At 37.9% G+C, this 22,513-nt stretch overlaps 3 protein-coding genes and 1 pseudogene across 3 annotated transcripts; 1 reads left to right on the plus strand and 3 right to left on the minus strand.

The window, feature by feature from the left end:
* Positions 1-3,545: 3,545 nt before the first annotated feature.
* Positions 3,546-5,677, minus strand: LOC148844263 (uncharacterized). The gene is made up of 2 exons (XM_088956667.1): positions 4,832-5,677; positions 3,546-4,526 (listed from the first exon to the last, which is right to left on the minus strand). Exons 1-2 carry the CDS (start codon positions 5,441-5,443, stop codon positions 3,642-3,644), a joined length of 1,497 nt encoding a protein of 498 aa, XP_088812793.1. The 5' UTR covers positions 5,444-5,677; the 3' UTR covers positions 3,546-3,641.
* Positions 5,678-6,648: 971 nt separating this feature from the next.
* On the minus strand, positions 6,649-12,907 carry LOC148844264 (uncharacterized). The gene is made up of 2 exons (XM_088959261.1): positions 12,214-12,907; positions 6,649-7,757 (listed from the first exon to the last, which is right to left on the minus strand). Exons 1-2 carry the CDS (start codon positions 12,826-12,828, stop codon positions 6,882-6,884), a joined length of 1,491 nt encoding a protein of 496 aa, XP_088815387.1. The 5' UTR covers positions 12,829-12,907; the 3' UTR covers positions 6,649-6,881.
* Positions 12,908-13,230: 323 nt separating this feature from the next.
* Positions 13,231-13,500, minus strand: LOC148844265 (multiprotein-bridging factor 1c-like; annotated as a pseudogene).
* Positions 13,501-14,166: 666 nt separating this feature from the next.
* On the plus strand, positions 14,167-16,355 carry LOC148844266 (uncharacterized). The gene is made up of 3 exons (XM_088959526.1): positions 14,167-14,364; positions 14,479-14,627; positions 15,050-16,355. Exons 1-3 carry the CDS (start codon positions 14,167-14,169, stop codon positions 16,353-16,355), a joined length of 1,653 nt encoding a protein of 550 aa, XP_088815652.1.
* The last annotated feature ends 6,158 nt before the right edge of the window (positions 16,356-22,513 follow it).

Below are 22,513 nucleotides of genomic sequence, written 5' to 3' on the forward strand. Positions count from 1 at the left end.
AGAAGATATAAGAATTCAATTGAGATAAAGACTAAGAGCTCTAATTTTTGTTGAATTAGGAATCCGCATTGAGAAGCAATTGAGGGGAGGCTGCATTATAAAAATGACCATAGACTCAAGGCAAGGGGGCACATCCTTAGAGAGAATTCAGCAAATAAGAGAAGAGGAAACAGACTCAACCCATCAGAAGAGAAGATGAAGTAATTTCAGCATGCCATAGAAGGAGAAGAAGTATCCGAATTCAAGAAGGAGAAATGCTTAGTTGTTGCACTTGTCTTCTACCTTCAAATGCTAAAGTTTTCTTGTTATTCTAATCATTTTTTTATGTGTTCTTGCTGTGTTTCCACTTTAAATTTCTTGAGTATGTTGAATTTAATGATGTTTAGCTAAATTCTCTTACCTAGGGTTTAGATGGATTTTGATCTTAAGATTATATAATTATTTGTTTAATTCAATTCAAGACATTTATTATTTGCATGAGGAATTATTTTTGCTATGCTTAATGCTTTAAAAGAACTGGCCAATCTTTTAATGATTTGATGATTCATGCATGACTAATCAAAGGATTGTTATGAATTAGATCCCTAGGCAATAAAAATTGCATGATAGACTATGATATCAAAAGATGATTAGCTCATGTGTGGGAACCAAGGAAGTTTAATGAGTCAAATCCCCTTCTACGACTAGAGTTTTCCAAAGAAATTAATGTTTATTTTTCCTTTTGACAACCACTTAGAAATTTGATGGTAGAATTGGATTAATAAAAGATTAATATAACTTAAGAAAACTTATTAATTAATTTAGGAAAATAACTTTATTATACCTTAGGGTAATTTCGGTCTTGAGTTGGATGAAAGAGGCAATTACATAACCTTGATTTAATGAAATTTAAACCCTATTTGCATTTATCCATCAATTCAGTTTTTATTAAGTTCTTTGATTTGCATTAATTCTTTTAGTTTTTATTCATTCAATTGATTCACGAGTTCAACTTAGGTTAGTTTAAAATTGATTTAGTACTGTAATCTAGTCTCTAGGGGATCGACAATTTTCTCATCATTATACACACATTTGACTAAGGTACATTGGACTGAATTAACTGTGCATAAATTACACAATAATGGCCACTCAGAAAATATGAATCCAGATTGTTGATTAATTAAATCCCCAAACATTGCAAAAAAAAGAATATTTATTTGTTCATAAATTTTCTATCATTTATTTTTCTAATTAAATCCCCAAACAGCCACAACCTTAATTTAACCATAATTTGTTGTTGCCAATCTCTATTCTTGGGTATATTTATCCTAATTTTTTCCAGATCGATGCTGTCTGTATTAATTGTTAGAGACATTTCAAACTGCTTTCTTTTATTCTTCGTATTAAACAATGCATGATCATTTCCTGTACTATGTATTTGAAGTCAGAAGAGCTTACGAAGATGACAGCTATGGAGAACTGGGTCCAAAAGGCTTCGGCAGTCAATGAGAGTAACAACAGCGTACTTCTCCGGGTGGTGATTGAGGAGGTCTTTAGATGAATGTGCGGCAATCAATCCAGCAGTGGCTAAGGCTCCAGATAATTTGATCCCTCGTTCCTTGCACACCTGCATTACAAACCCAATCCTTTATTGTCACTATTTATACAAGACTGGTGTTGCTCAAGGGAAGGTCTCACAAATTCCCTGTTGTCAACTACTCAAATTGGTAAGCCAAAATATTTAGGTATTAGCATATTTAAATGTTAAAGCATGGTTTCTTTGCAGTGCAAATTCATTTTCATTGGTGCAGATGTATGATAGTGCAAATGAAATGAGAACATTGAGCATTAAACTTATCCTTCCACACATGAATCGGTATACAAGACTAAGGAACTTGAACATTGATCTAAAAATGAAAAGAACATCACTAAATAACCACCACAAAGTTAAGGATGATATGAAAATTCACAAGGGGCTGCTGCTGATGGACCATTCAGTGAAAGTGATTCATATGCCATTTGAAAAAAGGAATGTGAGAACAGTTGATCAACTTTAAGCAAGCACCATTTAACAATTCTATACATAGAATACCATCTTAGTGTTCAAGTGTGTTGGATAACTATTATTCAAACTTCAAAATCTAAAATTTCCCAATAGAAAATCAAAGTAAAATTTCAGCCATAAATATGGAAGCAATCCAAATTTCAGCCAAAAGATCAAGTAACACAGAATGGATTGTCCCAAATGAATGTAAGTGTCCATGCTAGGGTGCATCTCAGATTCTAACACCCCATGGATTCTTGAAGAATCTCTTTGTTACAAAGTTTAACTTTTATACAATTTTCAGGGATATAGTCTGTAAGTCCTTTTTCAGCTTACCGAACTGGACTTCTAGACACACATCAGATCCTGATTTCCCAATCTGTGTTCATGAAACATATGAAGCATGTATCATAAATACAATTGTTCTAATTACAATCAAAGTAGCTCGTTATAAGCCCGGTTAAAGATTCATAGGTTTCTCTATAGAGACTATTGTAGATACTTGGAAGAAGTGGCTGGTTTAGCTAATCAATGAACAGCAACGATTCAAGAGCAGACTGCACCAGAAACTGGGATGATGAAGCTTAACTTCAAAAGTAGTTTTCTAGGTAACCCTAAGTCTACGGGTGGAAGGAGTGCTCAGAGATCACACTGGCACCATTTTGTTGGGTTTATGTGATCCTGTTCATTAAGGGAATTTTACTCCCCACACTGAGGACCGGTTGGTTATGGAGAATCTCCTGAGGCTAAAATATAGGCTGTAGTTGGAAAATCAATGCACTACAAAGAAATTTTGGTGGAAAGGAACTCTCGTTTCATTATAGGATGGCTAAGTAATTAAGTAATTAAGCAGAATCCGCATAGACACATATTAAGCGAAATCACAACGGTAGCAATGGGGAAAGGAAAATATACATATAGACTCCAAGATCAGTTAACAATATTGCTGATAGGATGGCAAATGGAGAGGTAAAAGAAGCCAAATGTATTGCAATCTAAACCCCCAAACTGTGGTGCTAAATAGAAGTCCCTCTAAAGTCAATGCCTTGGTTTGAGGTTTGGGGCTAGATAGAAATCCCTCTAAAAAGAACCTAATCAGGCAAGGAATCCAGATACAAGATATGATGTGTGTGTTGTTTGGTTAAGAATAAGTCATGTCCAACTTCAAATCTTTCAAACCAGCAACCAGGCTTTGGCAATCCGATTCATCCAACACCCTCGTGAAGCCACAAATCTTTCCTGATTGCAATTGCTTTTCCCTCTACATGAGAAGCATTGATTAACAAAGAAAATTAGATGACACCCAAAGGGCATTTGTATCCTTTTACATGTTTAACGTAGGTATTAAATTATCACGTTTTGAAATTTTGATATTGGATTGACACATTTTAAAGTTGGGGGACGAAAGTGAGACTAAACCCAAATTACAGGTACTAATAATCTGCAATTTTCCCTTTTTTACTTACTGAACATTTGAAGACATTAAGAAATAATTTTTGTAAAAGAGAGTGTTGACTGTTGATACAATTAGCTAGTTTCATTCAACAAGCAATCAAATAACTAAGATACATAGCAGACAAGCTCAAGTTTCAGAACTACTCCTTTCCCGGACGAAGCATCAGCCTCTGTTGCCATGGTTTCCACCTCTGCGGGACCTCCACATTCCCCAACTTTTAATCCATGTAAATATCAATCGAATGCCGTGACTGAGGATAAGCAAGGTCATCAGGGCCAACCAAGTGATAACTGCTACTTTCAGCTGACGATCCAGGTCATGTATACCAGTTGGTGTCAAGGCAATTATGGAAAATGAGTACGTCAATACCATAGCCGTGATGGCAACCCACATTGTTCCAATCATCACCCACATGTAAATCCTATTCTTCAACGGCAACCCACTAATGATAAGTAGGATTACGCTTAGAGAGACAATGAAACCCGTGGTATTGCAGCGGTATAGTCGCCGGAATTCTTTCCGAGGATTAGGACCATAGGCCAATATGGACTTCCCGGCATTGTATTGATAATCTGGTTGAGGTGGTGGTGCAATAATTCCAGCTGAAGCATCAAATTTCTGGCTATTGTCTTGCCAAACACCACGAGGAGGATTTACTCCGACTTGAAAAGCGATGGTTGCAATCAATATTGCCACCACGATCAGTGCCTTCTCCACCTCCTTAACCCTCTCTTTTTGCTTTCCGAAATGGGTGGTAGTAGTTCCCGTTTTCGAGGCCGCTGGTTGGCCATGTGCGGGAGCTTGTCGATCATGTTCATCAGCCTGAAGAAAATGGAGGTGATGATTGGCCCATATAATATCATTGCCATTTCGTGCTGCCTGCGGGATTTCTCTAGCTCTTAAAGCTCCGGAACCTCGAAGAACCTCCTCTATCTCCATGTCTCTCATGTCTCTTGGACTTCTTGTCAGAACATCCGACGCCGTGAAGGAGTTGACGTTCAAAACGTTTACTTTAATTGCGGTTTCGCTAAGCAGATATCTAATGGTCTGCACAGTAAGTGTTCAACATTTCATCAAACATTATTAGCTTAATGTGAGTCTACGACTAGCAAGTATTACAACTTGATATATTTTAGTTTCAAAATCAAACAAATTGCGCATGTGCAACCCAGAAGGTCATAACCCACTCTTGATTTTCAAATCTGTTAGTGGAATCCACTTAATTAATGAATAATGGGTTTCAAGCAATATGCCAATTGATATTGCTCTTGGAAGAAAATTAAACGAATGTCGTGTATATCTAACCAAAATCAAAAGCGATCGAAGTTAGGTAAGAAGCATGAAAAGCTTACATCAATCTGCCGATCAGCTGCTGCAAGATGCAGGATTGTGTTGCCATCATCATCTTTGGAGTTCACAAATTCGTGATCACCAGTTGAATTCACCAGCAGCTTAAACGTCTCTAAGCGGTCATGTTTCACGCAGAGGTTTAGAATAGTCTGCCGACAATCCATAAGGGCTCGGGTCGCTTGGGGTCTTAGCCGAAGTAGCTCTTTTACCACCTCCACTTGGCCTTGGACTGCTGCTAGATGGAGAGGGGTGTTGCCATCCCGATCTTGAGCAAGACAAACATCTGGGTTGATGAAGAGCAGTTCTCTTACCAGGTGAAGATGCCCATTTGCGGAGGCCAAGTGGAGGGGTGTTTGTCGCCGTCGTATGTCAAGTTGGGTAGCGAGATCAGGCTTGCAGCGGAGAAGCTCTCTAGCAAAATCGAGGTGGCCGAGCACAGATGCTATGTGCAGAGCAGTCTCGGCGGCACAAACCACGCTGGCTCTATGAAGAATGAGCTCGTCCTGCCGGAGCAATTCGTGCAAGGAATTTATACTCCCTTCTAAGGCTGCTTCCCGAAGCCTCTGCATTCTCTTGATGTCAATGAGCTCTATCTCAGCACTCCTGAATTCCATCGTTCTGACTGATTAACTGATCAAAACACTCACTATAACAGGAACAGTTGTAATAATAATCGACTGCCTGCTTTGCATTAAATACTAGTCCTGTGGGAAAGACCGAGTTAAGTCTTTCTGCGTGTTCAATTAGATAAAAGTCTTGGAACTATTTTCTCTAAAATCCCCTCTCTCGAGGAAAAGGGGAGGGTTTGAAGAAAAATTGGGTGATTCGGGAACAATGGTTTCTTTGCCCCTTCTGTCTATATGGTTGAAGTGGCTTGCTTATGTTACTGCCCTGTTGAAATCTTCTACACAAACAAAAACAAGTCATCCAGCACGAAATGACTCCTATTTATCAAAAATTGGGATGTGCTCTAATCAACCCCAAAAGTTATTATAGTTAGTAGTTTCTAATGCACACACCATATCTTCTCCTCACACAGTGCGCTTCACACCGACATCTCACCGTGCATTGGGAATATCTCCCATGTGAGGTCGGTGTGAGACGCATTGTGTGAGGAGCAGATCCCAATTATTTCTAAGGGGTGTCACTCAATGCAAATGGGTTTGTTTTTAGGGACTAATTCTTCTTATTGACTTTCTACGAAATTAATTTTAAGTTAAATGCAAGTTTTGAAATGTAGTTCCATTAATTGTCTATTGTTCTACATGATAAGCTGACGTGGCATATTCTCATAGGTACCTTGCAAAAGATAACTTGTGTGTGCCATATTTTATAAAAGAGCTACTTTTTGTTGCTAATAGAGGTCAAATTCTATTGTTCCAAATACAAAAGTACTATTCACTAAGGGGGTGTTTTGTAGTGTGGATGAGAAATTGGTGAGTATATATTATTCCACATCACACCCTATGGTACGGACCAATTCATATCATACTAGAATCCACAATTGTTCTGAAATGTGAAATATGGACAAATTGTATGGACCGAACCAGTCCACACTTTTTGATTTTATGTATATCATATACATTTATGAATGATCTACATCAACATTGTAAGAAATGACCCGAAAATGGAACTGTTCTACCACCAGTTTTTAGGTCGACGGTCCGACCATCCGATTTGAATGAACGGCCTATTCTGACAAATAAATTAAAAGAATTCGTCCACCAGATGAACACAATGTAATTTTCCCATAAAGAGGCATAATTTTACTTCTATCAAGGAAAAACAAAGGTATAATTTTACCTCGGAACATCCAGCTGATTTCCAAAACCATATAATTAGTTTAACATGGTCATTTCAAAACATTTGAAGAGACATGTACAGGAGCTTGTGGACAGAGGGGGTACTGATTATTAATACAAGATATGCCTGGACTCAAGAAGCGAGCTAATAAGCGACCAATTAATGCCAAAACACAAAGCACAGAGATAAATAAATGCATGCATGCATATGTTCCACAAGTGTTTCTTAAATTCTAGGAGAAAACATTGATCAAACTGTGTAATCCTGGTGGCTCCCTTTCCTCTGCTTTCTCTTACCTTTCATCCAGTTGTATGTTAAGCGAATGCTATGGCTAAGAACGAGCAAGGTCATCAGGCCCAACCATGTGCTCACTGCTATTATCAATTGACGGTCCAGTTCTTTTAACACAGTACGTGGTGTCAAGGCTAATATCGAAAACAAGTAAGTTAAAGCCATTGATGTGACTGCAAGCCACATGATCGCCATCAAAAACCACATAAAATACCTATGACTGAATGGTAATCCGCTTATCATAAATAAAATTATACTCAGAGAGGCAACGAAACTTGTTGTGTTGAAACGGAAAAGACGACGAAATGTTATATGGTCCTCGTGAGCCATTACAGACTTGCCTGCTTCAGGAATGCTTGGAGATGGAGCTAGTTCAGATGCATTATCACCATTATTTTTCAGCATGTCGTCTAGCGTCAAAACACCACCTGGGGGGTTTACTCCCACTTGAAAGGCCATGGTTGCAATCAATATCGCCACCACCATCAATGTGTTGCGCATATCTTCCATCCACGTTTTCTTCTTAAAAGTCTCATTATTTTCGGAGGTGTCTTGTTGTTCTGCCTGGTCGTCTGGATTCTTTATGTCGACCAGGGGCTTATCACTTCGCCCTGTAAATCCAGTATCATATGGTGTTGGGACTGTATCTCTGTCTCGTATTGAGGCTGGAGGTATACTCCTAGCTCTTAAAGCTCCCATACTAAGAAGGGCCTCTTCGATTTCCACATCTTTCAGGTCTCTTGGACTTCTCATTAAAACATCCAAGGCCGTTAAGGAGTTGGCGTTCAAAGAGTTCACGTTAATTGCAGTTTTGCTAAGCAAAAATCTGATGGTCTGCACATTTGTCAACATAATATGGTTGAGATAAGGCTTGGACGAGGATGATGAATTATTTATCTGCTTAAGTAAAATTAACTAAAAAGTTAATCGGGTGAAGCAATGTTTTAATAATAGTAGTAGTAGTAATAATTTATTATTCTTATTCTTATTCTTCTTCTTCTTATTATTATTACTACTACTGCTACTATTATTATATCATAAATTTTTGCTATTTTATCTCTTTTTATATTATTTTATCATTTATTGACATCTTTTACACAATTTTACTATTTTTATCATTAAATGCTCTATTTTATATATTTAATTTTTATTACCATTATTGTTTTATTGTTTTATTTTTTATTATATTTATAATAGTTTTTACTATTTAATCATTTTTACATTATTTTTATTTTTATTGATACTATTTATTGAGTTTTATCATATTTTATATTTTGTTTTATTTTTGTAATATTTTTACAATATCCTATTACTTTAATCAATTTATTTTACTTTTATTTACGTAATGACTTTCAAGGGTAAATTTGTAAAATACAAACTTGGACGTCACAGCATTCAAATTACTGAACAATCCCACCATATTCAGATGTTTGCAAAAGCAGAAAAGCAAAATTTCCTCCAAATGCTTTTAGAGCTTTTTCGAGGGTTTTTATTGCTTTTCAAACTTTAGACTTTAGTTTACTGAACACCACCTAAGAAACCCAAAATCAGGTTAACATATAAATAGTAAAATTTCCCTTATCTAAAAGGAAGCCCACAACTTTTTTTCTCATGCGAAACAAGACATGCGACAACAAAAAACACTGATTAGATGAATGTTTTTATCAAGGACAATTTGATTGGGTTTGATGGATTAGTAAGACGTATTAATTGAATTGGATCATTTAGTGGTGTAAATTGCAAAGTATTTATTGGATTGGATTTATATTGGATTTGGTCACATTGAACCAATATTTGGTCCATTAACAGAAGATAAGGGTACAGATGTTAATTAATGGATTAGATTGGTCCAAACATTGAATTGGATCAGTCCAAAATGGTTCAAAATATTCATCAAATTGAATTGGACCTAGTCTATAATGACTCATATTGGACCAGGTTGGGTTAAAACCAATATCTAGTTCATTGACAATCCTATCTCCACAACTCATGTCTATTTACTAACATGCATCTTTTCCCTAAAATACTTCTCGGGTGGGAATGATGACCGAGTGAGAAGACTCTTTGATTTTGGGTTAAGTCTTGAGTGAGTGTGAAGATTACTTACAATGAAAGGATGTGGTGTTGTTAGTTGTGACCAAGGACTAAAGTATCAATTTGAGTATCGAATCATACAACTTGGATATGGATACCGATATACTTTGGAAATGCATGGATACTAATGAAAAATATGAAAGTGCTTGAAAATGCTAGGAAAGCACATATAAATTTCATAAATATATTAATAACACTAAATTTAAAATCAAATAGCTACAAATAATGAATAAATACATAGACAATGTATTACCTTAACAGTATATATGAACAACTATATTATAATTAATATGTTGAGATGCATAAATGTCATATAATTTTATAGATAATGCATCAATCAAGAGTCCAAGACACATAATATATGCACATATTATATTTTAATTATTATATCAATTATATTCTATTTTACTATTTTTTACATTAAAAAAGTCAACTAAATATTAAATTCTCAAATGTAAACTAAAATATCAATTAATAATTTATAAAAATATATCATTTCTTTCAAATTTCTATAGTTTTTCTAAAATTAAAAAACCATTTTTGGTGCAAATTTGATTAGTAGTGTTGATAGATTTTATTTAATATTATATTCCAAAATATTTTATAAACATTTTCATTTTTATAAATATTTAATATGTTGTTATTTCATGTAAGGTAAATTAAAATATTAATTAATATAATATATGCTAATTTTAAGTACTAAAATAATTATTCTAATGTTAATATTTTATTTGTATAAATTTCTTGAGATTAAAGTCATCTTTTGATTTTTATTTGGAATTGTTAAACATAAATATGCAGTATTTATTTGAATTACAAGTACTGTATAGATACAATATTTAAAAAAAGTTATTTTTTTTTCAATCATTAACACAAAATTAAGTTGGTTTTGTGGTTTAGGAGTAGAGTTAGAACATAAGTATGTGGTGTGTTGGAAGACTAAGGTTCGAATCACATTCGTATTGATCCGGTACGCTCCAATATGCATGACTGGCATGACGCACCTCCAAACTCTAATTGTGGTGTATCGCGTGTCGGGTAGATTCAATACCAATACTATACACCCTGTATTGGGCATATTGTGTTGATATTTTAATCCTTGGTTGTAATTAGTGAGCCTCAACCCATACACTAAATCCATTGGGAGACTTGGGATTCAAGTTGTCAAAGGTACTAGGCCTATGACCCATATGCAAGCTATGGTTTCACTCTCCAACATGTAGGAACCTGTTTGAGAGGGCTTTCATGCGATGGCTTATAGTATTTTGAGGTAGACCCCAGAAAGTCATGATATCTTATTTGGTAAAAAATCTTAAGCCTCCAAATGGAAGGAGTACAAATACAAATATGTTAAGCCAAAATTAAAAAAATAGGTGTTTAAAAGAGAGCACACCAACCGGATGTCTCCTATATTTTGTTCATTTTCTAGGGATTGCCCCATCTTCAAAAGAAGATTAGTCTTTACTTCTCCTTCTCCTTCTCCTCTAGAAAAGACCTAAACCAAGTGATGATGATCGCACAGCCTTCCACAAAATCACTGCCCACCTCTCTCTCTCTCTTCTTCCCTGTCCTTCTTTCTTATTCCTCATCCACCATCGTAACTAAATCTTTCCCAAACCACCAGTACCTCTCTCTCGTTACTTTATTTATTTATTTAATTATTCTCTTTCTTCCCCCTCTCTTTCTGTTTTCTCTCTCATTCATTCATTCTCGTAACTGAGTCTTTCCCAAACCACCACTACCACCACCTCTCTCTCTCTCTTTCTCGTTATTGTTTATTTATTTTTTAAATATATTCTCTCTCTCTCTCTTCTTTCTTTCTTTCTTTCTTTCCTCCTTCCTTTCTTTCCCTCCCGTCTTCTTCACACTGTTGATTGCTAAGTGGACGTAGAAATAGTTTGAATTGTGAGATAAGTATTTATGCATTAGCCTTTGTATTTATCCAATATGGTTATATTAAATTAGGGCTATAATTGCCATTTCCGCAAATATAAGTATTTATAGGATAAGTGATTCAACAAACACTTTAACACAAGTACTAAAAATAAAGGGTAAAAGACTTGAACCTCCAGAGGTTTGACCTAAAATACTTATACCTCCCCTCTCACTTTTCACACGACTCAAACCTCCCTTGTCAGAATAGGGGTGGCATTATATTTAACTGTATTAATGAAAAGACCATTTTGGCCTTCGAAATTCTTTAAATTTATAAAGAAAACCATCAAACTGAATAACGGAGCGTTTTTTTTTTTTTTTGACAAAATTAGCAAACATTGACTGTATTCTGAATCACTTCACCGTCTATTTTGTAATATCACTTCATCGTCCACTCTTTGTATTCTGAATCTCTCTATGCACAGATAGTGGATGTTGACGTTAATGTGGAACCTGTTTGGCGGTACAGGAAGTGCAGACCTAATATGCTATAAAAGGACCAACAGCCATAGTGAGTACCCAGGGGAACAGAGTTCTGAATTCCCCAGTTTTGTAAGCAAAAAGAGGAACTCTGATCAATTGCTACCAGAGGGGGGATCTCGATCTTGTGCATCGATAGTTGTTCATACGCAAGCAAAGGGGCAATGAGGGGTTTACAAAAAAATTTGGACGGAAGACTATGGAAGGGAACTTTTTGTCTGATTACGTCACTCTACAGCGAGGTTGTCTGATTACGTCACTCTACGCAACTTTTAGGGTTTAATATCGTAATATATTTAAAAAAAATTAAAAAATAGGTTAAATTTTTAAAAATAACATCAACAAAACACAAAAATACTATTCATCTTCTTGCCATTTATTCAACAGAGCCGCCATCCGCCGCTGCGCAGAGGTGGTAGTGGCGGCAGCAGCGGGTAGAGGAATGGCCACCGGCGCCGCCGCCACCTCTGCCTCCGGCCACCTATAGCAACGTTGCCGAAGGTAAAGGCAGAGGTGAGCGGAGGCGGCAACGAGCGGCGGCGGCGGACGGTGAACAAACAGTAATTAAGAAGTATAATGTTTTGAAAAATTAACCTATTTTTGAAAATTTTTTAAATACATTACTTTTTTTTCTTTTTTTTATATTAAACCCCAAAAGTTGCCCTAAACATAAAAAGGAGTATTATGCACTCTGAGCAATATTATTGATCTCGGAAGAAATTAAACGTCATAGATGTCTAACCAAAATCAAACCAAAGTTAGGGAAGCATGAAAGTCTTACATCAATCTGCCGATCAGCGACTGCAAGATGCAGGATTGTTTTACCATCATCATCTTTGGAGTTCACGAATTCATAATCATCACCAGTTGAGTTCACCAACAGCTTTAGGGCTTCCAAGCGATCATTCTTGACGCAGAGGTGCAGGATGGTCTGCCGACGATCCACAAGCATCCGGGTCGCTTGGGGTCTCATCCGAACCAGCTCTTTTACCACCTCCACTCGGCCCTGAATCGCTGCCAGATGGAGAGGGGTGTTGCCATCCCGATCCCGAGCAAGACAAACTTCTGGATTGGCAATGAGCAGCTCTCTTACAAGCTGAAGATGCCCATTTGCGGAGGCCAAGTGAAGGGGTGTTTGTCGCCGTCGGATGTCAGGCTGGGTAGCAAGCCGAGGCTCGCAGCAGAGAAGCTCTCTACCGAAATCGGCGTGACCCAGCACAGATGCTATGTGCAGAGCAGTTTCAGTGGGACAAGCCACACTGGCTCTATGGAGAATGAGCTCGTCCTCTTCAAGCAATCCGTGCAAGGAGTTCACACTCCCTTCCAAGGCTGCTTTCCGAAGCCTCTGCATTCTCTGGATCTCAAAAAGCTCTATCTCATCTCTCTTGATTTCCATTCTAACTATATATGTGATTAATTAATCAAACAAGTACTCACTATGAACCCACAATTGCCTTCTGCCTGCTCCAAATATATACTACTTCGGTGAGCTCATTGGGGAATTTTAAATAGGGTTATGAACACGAGATAAGTAATTATGATTCCCTCTAGAGTTAGGATTTAGAAAGCTCTGCATTTCCTTTTTAGATTAGGAAAGACATGATCGAATTTGTATATATATATCATAAGATATCAATGAAAATGGGGATATAAGGTTTCCGAAAATTTTTATGGTATCGGAGCCAACATTACTGTTCGCTGCGCGGCTGACGGTTATTGGCTGCAGATCTAGTTCCGACCATAACCTATTATCGACGACTCTGAGTTCCAGTTCCTAGAGGAGCTCCATCCGAAGCATTTATCTTCCCTTCGCTTTTTGTATCGCCTGTCTCACCTCCGTCGGCACCTTGTCTAGAGCTGCAGGCTTTGTTACCTCGTCGAGTTTCCTCGCGTTCACCACTGTCGCCAGTTTCTTATTCGAGCTTCTTCACCGTCTGAACCGCTGCTCCGGAACGCAAGGCCTGGTTCATGACTTTGGGATCTCGAGGGCCAGGGCATTGGTCTTGGATTTGTGTAGGACGACTGGTTCCTAGTCTTGAGTAAGGGCTCCAGGAAATCTGCTCGGCATCCTTGAGTTGATGGATAAAGAAAAGGCGACGATTTCTGATACCAGCACTAAAGTGCGAGTGAGGCAGGGGAGTGCTCTGTTATTTATTTCATTTTTTTAGACTCTCCACAGAGTAGGCCTCTTCCCATCTTCTTAGTTTTCGTTCTCTGCTACTTCACTGATTGACTCTAGTGGCTTCTTCCCATCTTCTTAGTTTTCGTTCTCTACTGCTTCGCTGATTGACTCTGGTGGCTTCTTCCCATCTTCTTGGTTTTCATTCTCTACTGCTTCGCTGATTGACTCTGGTGGCTTCTTGCCATCTTCTTGGTTTTCGTTCTCTACTGCTTCGCTGATTGACTCTGGCATCTTCTATGGTTTTTCTTCATTTGTTTTAAGTTACTCGAACTCCCGCTGCCATCTTTCCACAGTTTGTTCAGGTTTCAGTCTACTTTGTTCGCTCGAACTCCTGCTGCCATCGTAAGGAAGCTTCTTGGTCCTTCCGCTTCGACGATGCCTAGTTTTCGCTCGGCGTTGCGGGATCGGAGGAAACCAGACAGGAGCTCGGGTTTGACTCGAAATCGGCGGAATCACTTGTTCTGATTTCTTCGTGAGTCTCATTAGGATCGTCCATCTACATGTTTCTTGCAATAATCAAGCTGCTCGGACGAATCTTGCTGACCGACTACCATGGCTGTCAACAACGAAAGGAATGGTGAGAGCTCAAGTAAGTCTGAATGGTGGGGAGACAGACCCCGTGGTACGTCGGCCTGGCATGGAGCAGGTCGAGGAAAAGGGGGTGGACCCTTTGGTGGACGTGACCGAGGTTTAGCAAAAACTCATGCTGCTCAGTCATTGGTAGGGCATGAGGTGGCTGCTAATGCAACCGTAACGAACGGAGACAGAACCGGACTGAACGGGCTTAATAACGAGCAATGGAAAACTCTTGTAAGAATGGTTGATGCTTACAAAACCTGAATTAATGAAAAACTCTCTGGTAAGACTTACTCCACTGAATGGATTGTTGACTCTAGGGCGTCACATCACATGACTTGGAATTTAAATGTGCTCGTCGACACCTATGATGTTGCACCTTGTCCTGTTAGGTTACCCAACGGTGCACACACCGAGGCCGTGAAATTCCAAGTGATGTTTGTTTGAAGGCAAAACAAACTAAAGATGTTTTTATTCAAAGCAGCAATAAGGTGATTGATTGTTTTGCATTAATTCATTGTGACCTATGGGGTGCTTATAGAGTACCTACATCTCGTGGTGCGGTATATTTTCTAACAATTGTTGATGATTATTCTCGAACGGTTTGGATTTATTTGCTGGTTGAAAAAAGTGAAGTTGGTAGAACATTTAAAAATATTTTGAATGTAGCTAGAGTCAGGTTTCAAGCACATATTCCGATCAATTTCTGGGGTGAGTGTGTTTTGATTGCAAGATACTAGATTAACCGGATAGCTTGGATCCTTCTTGTTGGTAAAACACCTTACGAGATGCTATTTGGACAAAGTCCTTCTTACAAATAGCTCTGAGTTTTTGGTTGCTTATGTTTCTCGCATACTAGGGACCGTGACAAGTTTGCCGCTAGGAGTAGGAAATGTGTCTTTGTTGGGTACCCTTTTGGGAAAAATGGGTGGAAATTGTATGACATTGAATCTGGTGATTACTTTGTCTCACGAGACGTGGTGTTTAGTGAGGCTGAGTTTCCCTTTGCCACTCCGGAACATCAACCCTCTGTAACCAGTCCTCCCGTAGCCAAAGAAAATATTGGGTTGCCTTGGGCCACTCCTCTTGACATGGTATCTGAGTCACCTCATATAGAAGTCAGGGGGAGCGACATAATCGATGAAGGACATCCGAACACGGGTAATGGTGAGGAGGCAGGTCCCCTTGATGAGACAAGGAGCCATACAAATTACAAAGATAATGAAACTCCAGCTGCTCAGCCCACCACGGAGGTATTAGGCCGCGGACATCGAGAAAAGCGGACCCCCAGCTATTTACAGGACTTTGTCACACACTCAGCTCGTTGCTTAGACTCCACCGTTGTTTCTCCTGCATCATCTCAGTGCCCAGGTACTCCTTATCCCATAACTCATTATATGACGTATGATAATTTTTCTGTGAAACACAAACATTTCTTGGCAGCTGTTACTTCAGGCCGAGAACCTACTCATTTCTCTGAGGCAATGGCTGATGCTCGGTGGCACGAGGCTATGTGCCAAGAGATACAAGCTTTGGAAGACAATGAGACGTTGACCTTGGAAGACCTCCCACTTGGAAAAACAACAATCAGATGTAAATGGGTCTACAAAATCAAGTGCAATTCTGATGGATTCATTGAAAGATTTAAAGCACGGTTGGTAGTCCTGGGAAACACTCAAGTTGAAGGTCTTGATTACAATGAGACCTTGGCCCCTGTGGCTAAAATGGTCACAGTTCGAACCTTCTTAGCAGTTGCTGCGGCCCAACATTGGGAATTGCATCAGATGGATGGGCACAATACTTTTCTGCATCTTGATCTCCATGAGGAAGTCTATATGAAACCTCCTCCAGGTTTTTCGGCCTCCGGAACTGGAAAGGTAAGCAATCTCCAGAAATCATTGTATGGTCTGCGGCAAGCCCCCCGGAACAGGTTCTCTAAATTAGGTGCTGCCTTGAAAACTTTTGGGTTTGAACAGTCCTATTTCGATTATTCCTTATTTACATATCGCAAGAATGGGGTTGTCTTGCACGTCCTGGTTTATGTTGATGACTTAATCGTTGGTGGGAATAACCCAAAGTTCATACGCAAATTTAAACAGTATATGAACTGGTGTTTTCGCATGAAGGACTTGGGTGTTCTTAAATTTTTTTGGGCATCGAAGTGACTCGCGGATCATCGGGGATATTTCTTTGCCAATGAAAATATCCACTTGATATTATTACAAAATCTGGCTTATTGGGATCCAAACCTGCTCACCTTCCTATTACTCAGAATCATAAACTTGCCCTTGCTGACTGAGCACTCCTGGATGACCCTGAACGATATCGATGTCTTGTGGGCCGTTTGATTTATTTAACCATTACACGGCCAGAGCTCAGTTATTGCATTCATGTCCTGGCTCAATTTGTGCAGTGTCCTCGTGTTGATCATTGGGATGCGGCATTATGTGTGGTTTGTTATCTAAAAGGACGTCCTGATCAAGGAATATTTTTGCACTCTAATAGTAATATGCAATTGTATGCCTATTGTGATTCTAACTAGGTGAGTTGTCCTCTAACTCGTCGCTCTCTTACTGGGTATTTTGTCATGTTCGGACATTCCCCTATCTCCTAGAAGACTAAGAAACAACATATTGTCTCCCGTTACTCTGTCGAGGCTGAATACGGTCAATGGCTACTGCCAGTTGTGAGTTGAAGTGGCCAAAAGGTCTGCTGTCGTCTTTGGGTATATCTCATCCTCAACCTATATGCTTGTTTTGTGACAATCAAGCTGCTCTACACATTTTTGCAAACCCTGCCTTCTATGAGCGAACCAAACATATTGAAGTTGATTGTCATTTCATTCGCAATGAGCTACAAGCCAGCACCATTGTGCCTTCCTATGTCCGTACCGGTGAACAAGTTGATGACATTTTCACAAAGGCTCTCGGACAAAAATAGTTTGATTTTTTTCCTTCCCAAGTTGGGCACTCACAATCCTCATCGCTTTCATCCTGGATTTGAAATCTCATCCTCATCCTCATCCCGGATTTGTATATTCCCTGTACAGTTAGGATTTAGAAGTTTTAGAAAGCTCTGTATTTCCTTTTTAGATTAGGAAATGCAGGATCGAATTTGTATATATATCATAAGATATCAATGAAAACGGGGGATCTAAGGCTTCCAAAATTTTACATTTTCTTTGTTGTTGTTTTTATAAATAAATTAAAATATTGATATAGAACAGATGAAATACATGAAAAATTTTTGGAAGAAAAGTTCTTCCTTAAACAATTAAAAGAAAATCAATAACAAAGAATTGCCTTATCCTTCCCCTATCTACTCTTTATATAAGCATACATCCTTATATGATTGATGGAAAGGTATGCAAACTCCGGAAATCGTTGTATAGTCTACGGCAAGCACCCTGGAACAGGTTCTCTAAATTAGGTACTGCCTTGAAAACTTTTGGATTTGAACAGTCCTATTTCGATTATTCCTTATTTACATATCGCAAGAATGGGGTTGTCTTGCACGTCCTGGTTTATGTTGATGACTTAATCGTTGGTGGGAATAACCCAAAGTTCATACGCAAATTTAAACAAATATTAATTTAAACGCCCATAACAACTATTTTTAGTGGCATTTTATTTATCCTTTAGTGGCACTTTCCAATGCCATTTTTAAATTTAAGAATGACATTTATTGACACATTTAGTGGCAAATCATAGTGCCACTAAATAGCAACCGCTATAGTGGCATTTATAATTGCCACTAAAAAGTCTTAATCATTCTATTCATTTAAGATTTAGTGGCATTTACAAGCGCCACTAAATGTCTAAACATATTCATACATGCATGCTAAAATATAATAAAATGAAGCAACAAATTAAAAAGATGTTGCTTATTATATAATGGTAAATGGACCTGTATCGATAAATATTAATTTCATCATTCCCTTTATATCAAATGCATATTATATATTTAATTAAAAAATCAAATAATTATGAAATTTAACCAAATAAACCATTTTCATATAAATCAAATTTATCATAAAATGTTTACATATACAACTATCACTTTCAGGTCATAGATCCATAATGGATAGTCTAAAAACCAACAAAAAATATAACAAAAAAATCATTTTGCTCTATGATGTCCAAAAGTGTTCATCAAAATCCAAAGTATATATCTTCAATACCCTCCATGTTAACAATTTCCTGAAAAAACAAATACATCTTGTTAATAAAGACTAGATATAATATTATACCTTTCGATCTAATAGTAGATGTATAGATAAATAGAGAGAGATCTTACATAATATATATTATATCTTTGTTGCAAATGGACTATTTTGTGTGCTTTCACTATTTGTTTTTTATAGGACAAAATACGAGTTTATGGTTGTATCTTTAATAGTTCTCGCCTGCATTAGAGTGGGTAAAAAAATTGATTAGGACAACAGTAGTAGGATCAAGACAATTGGCATCTATTAAATTTCTATTCCATATTTCAAATTTATGTTCCATCGAAGTCCTCCTGTACAGACCATGAGAGAGGGATGACGTGGTCAACCTAAACTAGGGGTGTCAATTGGACTGTATTTGGTCCAATCCGATTCAATCCAATATGAGAAAATTATAAATGGATCATGTCCAATCCAATCCAAAACCAGTCCATTGACACCCTTAACCTAAACCATTCATGAGAGGACCCGATACACCCATGTGAGCACACACCTCTTAGTGTTCTACAGCTAAATTAACCCACATGCACCTAGCCCAATCAGTTCGTAGTCTGTTAAATTTCTTTTTAATCCCTTCTGTCATTAAAAATTAAGCATAGATGCATAATTAATGATACCGTGTACTTTGCATAATGGTGGCTCAACTAATATATTACTTTATGATACAATAAGATTAAATCAACTTCTGTTGCGACAAGGTTTTAAAGGATTGATAGGATAGCGAAATTTAAATTGCATGTTGAGGGTTTCTGTTAATAGATACTTTTCTTCGACCTTATTATTTGATTTTGAAGTCAGAAATCACCCCTATCACATGTCAACGCCTTTCTTGTATCATGCATATCTTCGGCAGTATAGATTTTTCCTTGTTTTATATAGTTTAATTCTATTTAATTAATGCCACATGTCAATTATTAAAATATCAAATAATAAGGTCGAAGAGAAGTATCTATTAACAGAAACCCTCAACATGCAATTTAAATTTTGCTATCCTATCAATCCTTTAAAACCTAGTTGATTTAATCTTATTGTATCATATGTTGCGTGGGAACCTCTGTGCTTGGCGAAAAGTCTCTCCCCCCACTCCATACAAGAAAGTAATTTGTTAGTTGAGCCACTATTATGCAAAGTACACGGTATCATTATTTATGCATCTAAGCTTAATTTTTAAATAATTAAGTTAATATTTATAAATTTATTATCAGGGTCCTTGTGATACATAGGAATACCGGATAGCCTATATTCAATTTAATGACAGAAGGGATTAAAAACAAATGTAAACATTATATTATTGCTTTCGAAAAATGTATCTTACCTAATAAAAATAATTAAATAGTTGATTAATTATTCTAAGATAATTAATTAATTTATTATCAATAGAAATGGAATCTATATATAACAATTAATCTAAAACCAAAAAACGCGTTCTATGATTTCTGAATTCATAAACATATGTTCAATTGGTTATTTAAAATTATATTCCATCAATCATATAAGGATGTATGCTTATATAAAGAGTAGATAGGGGAAGGATAAGGCAATTCTTTGTTATTGATTTTCTTTTAATTGTTTAATGAAGAATTTTTCTTCCTAAAATTCGACTTGTATGCTTTTCTTTGAAGCATTTTTCACGTATTTCATATCTGTTCTATATCAATGATTTTAATTTATTTATAAAAACAACAACAAAGAAAATGAAAAATTTTGGAAGCCTTAGATCCCCCGTTTTCATTGATATCTTATGATATATATACAAATTCGATCCTGCATTTCCTAATCTAAAAAGGAAATACAGAGCTTTCTAAAACTTCTAAATCCTAACTGTACAGGGAATATACAAATCCGGGATGAGGATGAGGATGAGATTTCAAATCCAGGATGAAAGCGATGAGGATTGTGAGTGCCCAGCTTGGGAAGGAAAAAAATCAAACTATTTTTGTCCGAGAGCCTTTGTGAAAATGTCATCAACTTGTTCACCGGTGCGGACATAGGAAGGCGCAATGGTGCCGGCTTGTAGCTCATTGCGAATGAAATGACAATCAACTTCAATATGTTTGGTTCGCTCATGGAAGGTAGGGTTTGCAAAAATGTGTAGAGCAGCTTGATTGTCACAAAACAAGCATATAGGTTGAGGATGAGATATACCCAAAAACGACAGCAGACCTTTTGGCCACTTCAACTCACAACTGGCGGTAGCCATTGACCGTATTCAGCCTCGGCAGAGGAATGGGAGAGAATATGTTGTTTCTTAGTCTTCTAGGAGATAGGGGAATGTCCGAACATGACAAAATACCCAGTAAGAGAGCGACAAGTTAGAGGACAACTCGCCTACTTAGAATCACAATAGGCATACAATTGCATATTACTATTAGAGTGCAAAAATATTCCTTGACCAGGACGTCCTTTTAAATAACAAACCACACATAATGCCGCATCCCAATGATCAACACGAGGACACTGCATAAATTGAGCCAGGACATGAATGCAATAACTGAGCTCTGGCCGTGTAATGGTTAAATAAATCAAACGGCCCACAAGACGTTGATATCGTTCAGGGTCATCCAGGAGTGCTCTGTCAGCAAGGGCAAGTTTATGATTCTGAGTAATAGGAAGGTGAACAGGTTTGGTTCCCAATAAACCAAATTCTGTAATAATATCAAGTGGATATTTTCTTTGGAAAAGAAATATCCCCGATGATCCGCGAGTCACTTCGATGCCCAAAAAACATTTAAGAACACCCAAGTCCTTCATGTGAAAACACCGGTTCATATATTGTTTAAATTTGCGTATGAACTTTGGGTTATTCCCACCAACGATTAAGTCATCAACATAAACCAGGACGTGCAAGACAACCCCATTCTTGCGATATGTAAATAAGGAATAATCGAAATAGGATTGTTCAAACCCAAAAGTTTTCAAGGCAGTACCTAATTTAGAGAACCTGTTCCGGGGGACTTGCCGTAGACTATACAATGATTTCCGGAGTTGCAAACCTTTCCAGTTCCAAAGGCCGAAAAACCTAGAGGAGGTTTCATATAGACCTCCTCATGGAGATCACCATGTAGAAAAGTATTGTGCACATCCATCTGACTTAATTCCCATTGTTGGGCCGCAACAACTGCTAAGAAGGTTCGAATTGTGACCCTTTTAGCCACAGGGGCAAAGGTCTCGTTGTAATCAAGACCTTCAACTTGAGTGTTGCCCAGGACTAGCAATCGTGCTTTAAATCTTTCAATGGATCCATCAGAGTTGTACTTGATTTTGTAGACCCATTTACACATGATTTCCGTTTTTCCAGGTGGGAGGTCTTCCAAGGTCCACGTTTCATTATTTTCCAAAGTCTGTATCTCTTGGTACATAGTCTCACGCCATAGAGCATCAGTCATTGCCTCAGAGAAATGAGTAGGTTCTTGGCCTGCAGTAACAGCTGCCAAGAAATGTTTGTGTTTCACAGAAAAATTATCATACGTCATATAATGAGTTATGGGATAAGGAGTACCTGAGCACTGAGATGATGCAGGAGAAACAGCGGAGGAGTCTAAGCGACGAGCTGAGTGAGCGACAAAGTCCTGGAAATAGCTGGGGGTCCGCTTTTCTCGATGTCTGCGGCCTAATACCTCCGTGGTGGACTGAGGAGCAGCTGGAGTTTCATTATCTCTGTAATCTGTATGGCTCATTGTCTCATCAAGGGGACCTGCCTCCTCATCATTACCCAGGTTCGGATGTCCTTCATCGATCGTGTCGCTCCCCCTGACTTCTATATGAGGTGACTCAGATACCATGTCAAGAGGAGTGGCCCAAGGCAACCCAATATTTTCTTTGGCTACGGGAGGCCTGGTTATAGAGGGTTGATGTTCTGGAGTGGCAAAGGGAAACTCGGCCTCACTAAACACCACGTCTCGTGAGATGAAGTAATCACCGGACTCAAGGGCATACAATTCCCACCCTGTGTTCCCAAAAGGGTACCCAACAAAGACACATTTCCTACTCCTAGCGGCAAACATGTCACAGTCCCTAGTATGCGAGAAACATAAGCAACCAAAAACTCGGAGCTGTTTGTAAGAATGACTTTGTCCAAATAGCATCTCGTAAGGTGTT

Source organism: Nelumbo lutea, chromosome 8 (genome assembly GCF_056320005.1).
Source record: "Nelumbo lutea isolate HS-2025 chromosome 8, American lotus-T2T, whole genome shotgun sequence".
NCBI lineage: Eukaryota > Viridiplantae > Streptophyta > Magnoliopsida > Proteales > Nelumbonaceae > Nelumbo > Nelumbo lutea.

Coding starts and splice junctions, on each gene's coding strand:
- LOC148844263 (XM_088956667.1), bottom strand. CDS start 5,443: ATGGAATTCAGGAGTGCTGAGATAGAGCTCATTGACATCAAGAGAATG. Junction 4,527..4,831: donor CAGCTGATCGGCAGATTGAT/GTAAGCTTTTCA, acceptor CTTACTGTGCAG/ACCATTAGATATCTGCTTAG.
- LOC148844264 (XM_088959261.1), bottom strand. CDS start 12,828: ATGGAAATCAAGAGAGATGAGATAGAGCTTTTTGAGATCCAGAGAATG. Junction 7,758..12,213: donor TCGCTGATCGGCAGATTGAT/GTAAGACTTTCA, acceptor ACAAATGTGCAG/ACCATCAGATTTTTGCTTAG.
- LOC148844266 (XM_088959526.1), top strand. CDS start 14,167: ATGGCTGTCAACAACGAAAGGAATGGTGAGAGCTCAAGTAAGTCTGAA. Junction 14,365..14,478: donor AGGTGGCTGCTAATGCAACC/GTAACGAACGGA, acceptor CTCTCTGGTAAG/ACTTACTCCACTGAATGGAT. Junction 14,628..15,049: donor GCCGTGAAATTCCAAGTGAT/GTTTGTTTGAAG, acceptor CTCGCATACTAG/GGACCGTGACAAGTTTGCCG.